This window comes from Echeneis naucrates, chromosome 7 (genome assembly GCF_900963305.1).
Source record: "Echeneis naucrates chromosome 7, fEcheNa1.1, whole genome shotgun sequence".
NCBI lineage: Eukaryota > Metazoa > Chordata > Actinopteri > Carangiformes > Echeneidae > Echeneis > Echeneis naucrates.
Window position 1 is genome coordinate 19560378 of NC_042517.1, and position 10538 is coordinate 19570915.

At 40.2% G+C, this 10538-nt stretch overlaps 1 protein-coding gene across 3 annotated transcripts; it reads left to right on the forward strand.

The window, feature by feature from the left end:
* The first annotated feature begins 505 nt into the window (after positions 1–505).
* LOC115046247 (histone-lysine N-methyltransferase SUV39H1) lies at positions 506–9492 on the forward strand. Of its 3 annotated transcripts, XM_029506494.1 has the most exons (6): positions 506–546; positions 2681–2826; positions 3689–4348; positions 4871–5017; positions 7513–7642; positions 8412–9492. In XM_029506494.1, the coding sequence occupies exons 1-6, from the start codon at positions 528–530 to the stop codon at positions 8543–8545; spliced, it is 1236 nt and encodes a 411-aa protein (XP_029362354.1). In that variant the 5' UTR covers positions 506–527; the 3' UTR covers positions 8546–9492. The 3 variants fall into 3 exon arrangements, with proteins under 3 accessions (XP_029362354.1, XP_029362353.1, XP_029362355.1); XM_029506493.1 differs by lacking the exon at positions 506–546 and having other exon boundaries at positions 2517–2826; XM_029506495.1 differs by lacking the exons at positions 506–546; positions 7513–7642; positions 8412–9492 and adding an exon at positions 5211–5290 and having other exon boundaries at positions 2517–2826.
* Positions 9493–10538: the final 1046 nt, after the last annotated feature.

Genomic DNA, 10538 nt, shown 5'->3' on the forward strand with positions numbered 1-10538 from the left:
TATCCATGCATATAAACCTTAAATATATTAAAACAAAGGAATCTTTGAGTAAGCTGCGAGTATTATTTTGTAGGCTATCTCTTGGCCGGGCCCAGTGTCCTCTTTTTTGGAAATCAAAATATGGTCACCCTATTCATGTATAATAACGGCCTTTAGGCGTCACACGGCACCAGTTCAAATATACCAATAGACTAAATACAGAAGGATTGGAAAAATAAGAAAAAAAAAAAAAAAAAATATATATATATATATATATATATATGTGTGTGTGTGTGTGTGTGTGTGTGTGTGTGTGAATTGGTTAGCTGCTTACGACCCGTTATATTCCGGTCGTGCTCATTGATTGCATCTGAGCCAAGAAGAAGAAGAAATCTACGTTTGGGCGACGAAGAAGAACTATACAACTTCTGAGCCAATGACAGCGCAGATCAAGAACGCTCGTCCAATCAGCAGCCGTCTCAGTGTGTTCTGCAGGAGGATCTTCCTACCGCCGTAAATTCTTCTATTTTGGCGGCTGTGCAGAAAACATGGCGGAAAATTTGAAAGGTAACTAAGAAGAGCTGTAATATGGCTTAATATTATATTGCACGTTTGTTTACTGTTATTGTGGTTCACTCTCGGTGCGAGTCTAAGAGACATCGAATATGCTCGCGGATCTGTGGTCGAGTTTAAACAGTTTTGAGACAGCGGTCGACTGTGTGTCGTGGTGAAGCTACAGAAGTTGTCCAAAGTATCGTTAGCTTAGCAAAACCTTTTTACTGACCTGACGTCCCCCCGTGTGATCCGGAGACAGCGGCTAAAGGGTTTCTGTTTGCCGTAGGAGACTGAAACGGCAGGGCTATTTGTGCATCAGAGTGTCGTGGAGGCTGCTGGGTTTTAGTTGGCAAAATTGACCATAAGCTACTCGCGCCATATAGCGCCACGAAACATTTAAATTGATCAGTGTGGCTATACAAAGTCACTTTGATTCCTATGGATCGAAATTACAACACACAATATCGAGGTACCTTACGAAGCCACGTCCAGCATGATAGAGGAAAAAAGTTAAACCATGAGCGGTACATGATAACAGCGGAGAACGGGGGGAAACTCCCCTTTAACAGGAAGAAACGTCCAACACAATCACACTCGGTGCTGAGTGGGATCTGCCCCCAAGCTGAGGAGAGAGGTGAATCGCTATACGTAGTAAATTTTATTGAGAGCTTGGTACATTATAAGTGTTTACAGCAGTCTTGGTCTGTATCAGCATAATTAAGGGAATGGTTCAGGTCTCATTTGAGCCAGCCCTTACTATAAAACAGTGCTGATTGAAACCTGATATTAAATATGAAGAGGTGGCTTAATTCCTGAGCATAGACACAGTTGGCTCCACAAAGAGGAGTCTGATAGGTGAAGGACCTACTTCATATTCTACTCTACTTCTACTTACAAACTCGGGAAAGGAAAAACGAGTAGACCTGCGCAGAGCGGTTGGAGTGTCCTGTTAGGAAAAAAGGAAACAATGAATTGTTTATGACATAGCATTGCTTAGCCATTAACAGCTCTGAAGGTAAGCATCTGAGGAGGATGGACTGTTGAATTATTTTCTGTATCTTGTAAATGCGGTATATGCAGAGTATAAACAGAAATGCTAACTTGGGAGAGATGTGATCTCTTTTCCAGCCTCTTGTCACTAGTTGCAGCAGTTATTAGTTACTAGGTTATCCTCATAATAAAGAATTGTAGTATTCCAGTCTACAGGTAACAAATACATGGACCAGTTTTTCAGCATCCTTTTTAGACCAGATGCTTCTTATTTTTGCAAGATAGGATTTTATTTATACCACAGATGGGAAATTCGGACGTTACATCAGCAACCACAGGTATAGAAGTAGAATAAGAATAGAACAAGGAAGAGAAGCACAATGCTGTACAGGGAGAAGAAGGCTGTCTGAACAACTTGTTTTATGTGTCATGTAAGTCAAGTCCACGTCATAAAAAATGACCCCAGGGTTTGTGACTGTACCAAGGTAATGTCATTCTGAGGTGTTTACGTAGAATAACTAATTTTGTCTGAATTCAGGGGAAAATGGTGGTTAGTCAGGGATATATGTCTTTGAGAAATGCCTGAAGTTTGATGATCTAATTAATTGATAAATACAGTGGGATTGATGTGAACAGTAGGTGTTTTATCTGGTGGTTCTTCAAAATATTGCTTAAATAATATACAGGGCATTCAGAAAGTGTTCAGAACCTTTATGTTTTTTCACCTTTTACTATATTAAAACGAGATAGTACAAATTTTCACATCAGATCAATTATAAAAGATTAAAACAAAATTATTATTGAATGTCCTTATTGAAACATAGTCTAGAAGACAAATTAACGGTTTGGATTAAGAAATTGAGGAAGTTAACTCAGAGGGATCTACAGGTGAGAAATGTTGTCATGTCTGTGATGGTGAGATGAAACCTTTTCAAAGCACCGAACCAACTACAGGCAGTTCAGTGGGCTGATTTGGATATTCACACATTTAAAAAAAATCATTTGGGTTAGTTGCTTCTCTTTGATGCATCCAGTAAAGTACCTGGTGAAGTACAAGTCGTCTTACCCTTCGATGCATCTCCAGCAATGAGGATGTATAAAAAGCGAATGTGTTTGCAATTGACCCTAACAGAGTTAAATGAACTCGCTGTGTCAGATTGCAGTGTGCCTTGCAAAATGTCCTGGGAGAAGCTGGAAGCCCTGTGTAACAGAGAGAGGCTTCACTGTAAAGCGCTTGGAGTGAAAAGGGCCAAGTTCAATGAGTATGAAGTGGAGTTCCTCTGTGACTACAAGAAGACTAAGGTAAGGTGTCACTATCTTAACACGACTCTTTAGTGCTCATAACATCTCTACTCATCTGTGCTGGATTGGGAAGTACACCTTAAATTATCTCTACACTGACAGATAAGGACACAGTTATGTTGAGGCATTAATCCTGTTCTTTGTGTCATCCTTGTTAGAACCACAGTATGATTCCAAAAAGAGGTTATATCAGTTTACTGGTCCACTGTGTAAGATCGTCCAGCTGTTGTTAATGTGTCTTTGCTGTCTTCCTGGATGTTTGTGTCTGCTTGTGCACTTGCCTGCATGCATGCATGTGTGCGTGCGTGGGTGTATATCATAGCAAGCGGATTAGGAAAATATATACTGTGTGAATTTCATGGAATGAAATTCTGAATATGTGGAATGAAGCTTGAATATTTATTGAATGAAAGTCTGACTAACCACTCTGCCGCTGTGCTGACTACTATATTCAAACCTCATTCCTCATTTTGAAATGATTTTTAAATGTTCCTGTTGCAATAGAAATTTTTGATACAAAATTATGTAAGTTTTTCAAATTTCTGACCCCAGACCTAATATATTTTCATTATAAACCACATGTTGCTATTGCATGAACTCTACTGTAATTATGTCATGAAATTTAGGTTGATGGTGCTTATTGAAATTCATGTGTAATGTGGAAACTTTGTGTTTCCGTTGTGTAACACTGTAAGACAAGCTGAGGAAAACTAGCTGCTCAACAGAGAGAACAAGAAACTGGGTACTGAAAAGAGCTGACTTGGAATAATTATGAATAATTATTAAGTCTTGTTTGTATTGACCTGGCTGACGAGGCTGGAAAAATCTTGCATTTTCTCTTAATGAAAGATATGTATTTCAGGTGGAGGAGTTCTACTTTGTGAAGTGGAAAGGTTTCCCAGAGTCAGACAATACCTGGGAACCCAAAAGGAACCTCAGATGCCCCAAACTGATGAAGCAATTTCATCTGGACCTTGATCAGGAGCTGAGGCGCCACAAGAGGCGTTTCATCCCTAAAAAGTTAGATAAGGAACTGAGGTCACTTCTCATCCAGAAAGCCAAACTACGTCTGATTCTGCTACGTTGGGAGGCCCACTTGAATAGCACTCGCAACCATCCAGGTCGCATTCTTGTCACAAATGAAGTGGACCTTGAGGCCCCTCCAAAAAACTTCTCCTACATCAACAACTACAAAGTAGGCCCAGGAATAGTTTTAGATGAGATGGCTGTGGGTTGTGAATGTAAAGACTGTTTAAGGGAGCCAATGAATGGCTGTTGCCCTGGGGCCTCCTTGCACCGTATGGCCTACAATGACAGGGGGCAGGTTAGGGTCCGGGCTGGACAGCCAATTTACGAATGCAACTCTCGGTGTAACTGTGGCCCAGATTGTCCCAACAGAGTGGTGCAGAAGGGTATCCAGTTCGATCTGTGCATTTTTAAAACAGACAATGGCCGGGGCTGGGGGGTCCGCACTCTGCAACATATCAAGAAGAACACATTCGTCATGGAATATGTTGGAGAGGTAACACCCAGTGCAAGACACTTTTTGTTGTCAGCTAAATAGATCTTTCATATACATTATTACACACATAGATCTATGAAATATTGTGAAAAGGTTCACTTAAATCTGATGTTGCTAGCATGTCAGGACATCAAATAATCTCCATATTTTTTCTGAAGAACACATGACAAAACAAACTGGAATAAAGTCAAATCACAGATGACTGAATGCTCTAGAAAACATACTTAGGAAAAGTTGTGCACCCAGTGGTTTTCAGTCTTTATTTATAACTTCATAAAAGGTTTGTTAAACCATTTTGGGAGCTTTTTTTTTCTCAGGGGAGGGGGTCACTTCTCTTCCTTTAATTTCAGCCTGTCTTTGCGTGCTCTACTTTATGAAATAAATCAAAAATTCCTTAAAAATATCCAATGAATCAATTATGAATCAAAAATAAAATAGTTTGCTGATAAGCTTCTGTATACTTATATTGAATGTAGAAGTAAAATTAGCTCTATCCATAATGTCCTGTGTCATTTCCTTCAGATCATCACAACAGATGAGGCAGAGAGGAGGGGTCATATATACGACCGCCAAGGATCGACATACCTTTTTGACCTTGATTATGTGGAGGACGTGTACACCGTGGATGCTACACACCAGGGCAACATCTCCCACTTTGTCAACCACAGTGTGAGTGTCCTCTATCTGTATTAAACAGACAGTATGCAGCTTGGTTCAAATTTAATGACTACACATCAGTTCATTCATAAAGGCTTAAGAATAATTTCCTTCATATTGCAACCTTTGCAACTCACACCACCAAAAATAGTGGGATTTCTGCTTAGACAGGTTCTGGTCAGTGATCCTGTCTCTCTTCTGACAGTCCAGATTTTGGCTGCCTTCAGAGGGCTGTGCAGAACCATGGCACTTGGTCAGCTGGTGAAATTTACATCACACTCATGCCCAGGGCTGGACAATATTTCAATTTCAACGTACGATGATATGGTTTTTAAACACATTTCTGATATTTTAATATACATTATTTTCATTTTAAAACTGATGGAATGGTTGATAAGTGAGGAAAGACTAAGTTCGTGGTGTGGAAGAGGTTTGGCTATTAAAGATCCTATAAACTTAAAGTGCCAGTGTGCTAAATGTGGCGAGGAGTCGATTAACAGCATGAACGCATTAAAAATCTGCCTACTATCTGAAGCAGTTCACCTCCAGAGGATAATCAATCTGATTGTCCTCTGGAGATTAAGCTCCATAGAAGTTTAAATTGGAAGGTGAAAGATGAGGAGTCCAGGTGCCTGGACAGGGAAGCGAAGAAGAGCTGCAGAAATGACAAAAGAAGGTGGCTGAAGCAAGAGAGGCACAAGAGACGGCAAAGAACAAAAACATGAAAACCCTGTACAGGATCATGTGGGTGCAAACCAGCTCCATTAGCAGCTCCGGTGTTCCAATCAAGAGCAGGGATGGCAGGGTACTTTTGAGCGACGAAGAGCAGGAGGCAAGGTGGATAGAACGCTTAAGGGGTGTTCTTAATCCGCCACCGCCACCCATGCTCTTCAGTTTTGACCGGGAAACACCATCTCTAACTTTGAACATTACTACAGCTGAGATAATTGGGACCAAGGTTGCCAGAGCAATCAAGAGCCTGAAAAACAACAAGGCACCAGGAGTTGTTGAAGCACGGCCAGGAGGTTGTTGTGGAGAGCCTTACCCACTTGTTCAACAGGATTTGGCATGCTAAAGAAGTGCCCATTGGAGATGAGGGGTCATTGTGACGCTGCCTAAAAAGGGAAACCTCACAGACTAACAACTGGCGGGGCATCACGCTGCTGTCTACCTCTGGCAAGGTATTCTGCAGTATGCTGTTCCAACGCCTAAAGGACAAGGTGGATAACAACTTAAGGGAGGAGCAAGCTGGCTTCTGGAAGGAAGGTCCTGGTCCAAACAGAGCTTCACACTTTGCAACGCCCTAGAGCAGTGTCAAGAACTGAAGACCCTCCTCACAATCAACTACGTCAGTTTCAAGAAAGCTTTTGACAGCATCCACCGGGAATCACTGTGGCAGGGAGACATGGAGAAAGATGTACAAATCAGGATTGGCAAAGCTGCAGGAGTGTTCCAACGGCTCCGGAACATATGGATGTCTAAAGCCATCACTACAACCACCAAGCTGCGCCTTTATATGTCAGTGGTTATCCCAACAGTGGCCTACGCCTGTGAGACATGGATGAAGACAGCCAGCATCACCAACAAGCTGGATGTCTTCCACCGACATTGCTTCAGATTCATCTTGAGGATCTGCTGGAAGGAACACATCACCAATGAGGAGGTGATGTGTTGAGAGATGAGAAGGGCGGGGATGCCATCTCTGTCTGGAATAGGAGGAACTAAGTAAGAAGTTTAAGACAGCATTACCCACATGTGTTTTTGTTGTTGCTAACTAATTTTTCTGTAGCTATTCTATCCAATTTTTTTTATTGGGGCGAGAGCACTTTTCTTACAATCTCTTTTCCCAAAAATATGACAATCACCCTTTTTTGTAGTTCGAAGTTAGAGATATTAATATTGACAATGCTAAGGTTTTTGTTTATTTGACAGTGATATCATGTTTCTTGGTTGTATATGAATGAAATACAAATAAAAGGTAAAAATTGCTTTACTTGTACTGTTTTTATATCTAAAGTATTAAATTGTCTTATGTTGGGCGCATTTTTGAAAGTTTTTCAGTGACTCTTATAATGTTCATATCTTTCGGAATGATATTGTGTCAACTGAAATTAAGAAAATATATTCTGATGTATATTTTGGACATATTGTGTAGCCCTACTTGTGGCCCTCTTCACCCATTAGGTGGAGAATTCTTGTATGGTTTGAGATAACAAGTAACATGCGCAAGTATTTTTGAATTCTGGGCTACTGATGTTGTTGTAACTCTGAAGGTATATGAAGCACTTTGAGTCCCAGACAGTTTTCCCCAAGTGGATAATAAAATTTTTTTGTATTGTAGTTAGTACTGACTCCAGTAAAGTGGAAAGTCCATTTCATTGTTTATGTTGTGGCCTCATCTGTTGTGTGGGCGCATGTAGAATGTAGTTCGTGTTGTGCGGTTTGGCTTGTATCTTATAGTCAATTCGGTTGAAAAGCTCCTGACTCATATTGTCTTGTTCTTGCAGTGTAACCCCAACCTTCAGGTTTTCAATGTGTTCATTGACAACATTGATGAGAGACTCCCGAGAATTGCTTTATTTTCAACACGGGCAATTCGACCAGGAGAGGAGCTCACTTTCGACTACAAGATGCAAAGTAAGTGCGGTTAGTTCACAAGGAAGTCCCACATACTACGACATAAACTGGATCCTGAAGGCTGGTGTGAGAGCCTCACACCATGTTCTTTATTTTGTCATATTAAATTCTAGTGCTTATAGCTGCTTCCTACAGTGCAGCACCATACTGCTCTATGATTGGAAATTCCTATGTGAATGTCAGGTTTCCTTTTCCAGCAGTTCAGAAAAGCATGGAATTTTGATTTCAGTAATTACCAGCTCAGGCCAAACCTCTTTTTTTAATTTTTTTTATTTTTACATTCCCTGGCGATTTGTACATAAACATACAGACGAGTGCCAGTGGTGCTACAAAGTACATCCTGCCACTTAAAATGATGCACTGATTCATAGATCAATAGAAAATGATTCTTTGATAAGTGATTACTCTTGTAGCAAAAATGCCAAATATTCTCTCATCAGAAAGAAGATGGAGCTGGAATCAGTTGTACAGAAGCTAGTTACCTTAAGTCATAGCACTGATACTAGGCTGGCACTAACCCAGGATTTGATTAAGAAAAGCGTTCAAAGGATCCAGTAGATTTCTTGACTTTCTAATCATGATGAATTTTTGTTTTCATTAAAGCACAATGCTTTATGCTTATAGAGGCAAAGATTACTGCTTGTAGTTTTAAATGATGCCTCACAATCATGCGATCATTTGCTATATATTATGAAGAGGGCAATTGCATTTTAAAAGTCATGAAGAGATTTTACACTGAACTCTGAATCAAACTTTTGTTTGCTTCCAGTTAACCCAGTTGACACAGAAAGCACCAAAATGGACTCCAGTTTCAGTTTAGCAGGGCTCCCCAGTTCTCCCAAGAAGAGGATTCGAGTGGAGTGTCGCTGTGGGTCAGAATTTTGTCGAAAGTACCTGTTCTGACAACTTGCTGTGGACATAGTACTATCATGTAAAGATTTGGACAATTTTACAGGTTTTAAATGTATTATTTTCTTATTGTTCATGAAAGCTGAACTCTACCATCTACATACCATCAGCCTGCATTTACAACAAGGGTTTAAAAACACCACAACAAAAACAAAAACTGGCCAGTGTCATCTGTAACGGAACACTGTGTAGAGTTCTGTTAAATTGAATACAGTGTGTTCATTCTGTACTGAGTGATTTTTAAATATCTCTCTCCATCCATGATGAACAGGTGAATACTGAGGTCTGTATCACCTTTTCCCTCCAAGTACAAATGAAGAACAAGCATCCAGTGCTTTGAGACTAAAACAGGCTGTGGTGAAGTGTATGCCGGGAGTGTGTCCTACACGTTACATGTTCACTGATAACTGCAGCTTTAAAAATGTGGGTCTTAGCTTCTCCACAATTTCTCCAGTGACCCCACTTTAGACCTGAAATGTCACCTCACATCTGAGGCTGCTGAAGACTTAAGAACTTCTGCGAGCCCCTGAGCCATATCACTAAAATCACTGTGAACCCTACAGACAAAGCTCAGGAAGTGAGGATGAAAGTGAAAAGAAACAAACCATCAGTTTACTTCCTACTTTAGCTTTGACCCCACTGTACCTTTCTTAATTTTATGAGTATGCAAGGTTGATCTAGTATGTCTGGTTCTATAATGTTGTCACTGTTTGCCAGTAGAAATGAATGGTGAATAGTGTGCATGTGTGTGTGTGCGTATGGGGGTTTCCGCCCAGTTCAGAGCTCATTTCTAAAATCAGATCACTGTACCTTAAGTGGCCCTTTTTCTCATATTCAAATTGCTTTTGAATTCATATTGTATATATCTTAACATTTTAGCTTTCAGTACTCCTTTTATTGGTGTCTTTAGGCTGTGAGGAAAAACAATGTAAATAAATGCTTATACAGTCAACAGATCTTGTCCTCACTTTTAGTTTTATTTTGAGCTGAGTGTTTGTTTGGTTTTTTTTTTAATCCTTGCCTGTAAGTTATACATATGACCACTAAATGGTGGTTCTACCACTCAGTAACTGATTTATGTCTCCTTTAAAACTGAGTGGGCACAGGGACACTGAAGCTTACCTTGCCATCTTATTGGCAATCCCTTCAGAGACACTTTAATTCCACAGCAAGCAGCAACACAATAACAGCACAAGGGATAGCTGTGAAGAATATCAACAGAATGTGAAATAAGATGAAATATAGAAATGCTATTTACAATAACAATATATAAAGGAATGTGATCTGTTATGGACGCGTGGAATCTAAAAATAAGTTTCCCATTATTTTGTATGTGTTTGAAATGGTCATAAAATGTTGGGATTGAATTTTAAATTGGATGCTTTGGTGTTGTGTAGTCTGATGGAGCCTCCCACATGCTTAGAGGCATGTGACTGAATGAGTCTGGCTGAATGTTTCAGTTTAAAGGTCATGAGAAGGGGTTGCACATGGTGGATTTCCACTTTCTTGTGACCCTCCTCTCTACTACTGCTTCTACACTGTCCAGTTAAATTTTCACTATAGAAGTGGGTGTTCCTCAGCAGGGGTTATGACACCAGAAGGGTGTTGGGTGTGTTCTCTCTAAAAGCCAAACATCTTAATTTGAGTGTCTACCTCAATCTCTATACCAGGGATTGCTTTGGATTAACTCCGGACTTAATGTTCTCCAGGTAAAGAAACACAGGTGCTGAGAGATGGGTAAAACAGATTAGGCAGGTGGCTGGTGTCTGGGTCAATGGAAGCTTAACTGTACTTTGAAAGACAGTTTGGTTTGGAGAGCTTCTATCCTGACTGAATATGTTGAAGAATCATTTTGTAAACATAACTGAATCTAAATCAAGACTGCATATGACACATACTAACTTGGGTGCACTGTGCCACCATGGTACAGTGGTTAGTACTTTTGCTTATCAGCAAGAGGTTTCTGGGTTTGAGACCCAAGCAGTAG

What these genes read in the sequence shown, in the direction of transcription:
- LOC115046247 (XM_029506493.1), top strand. Translation starts at nt 2,611, where the DNA reads ATGAGGATGTATAAAAAGCGAATGTGTTTGCAATTGACCCTAACAGAG. An exon ending in TCATGGAATATGTTGGAGAG is followed by an intron (nt 4,349 to 4,870) that starts GTAACACCCAGT and finishes CATTTCCTTCAG; the next exon opens with ATCATCACAACAGATGAGGC. An exon ending in TTTCGACTACAAGATGCAAA is followed by an intron (nt 7,643 to 8,411) that starts GTAAGTGCGGTT and finishes GTTTGCTTCCAG; the next exon opens with TTAACCCAGTTGACACAGAA.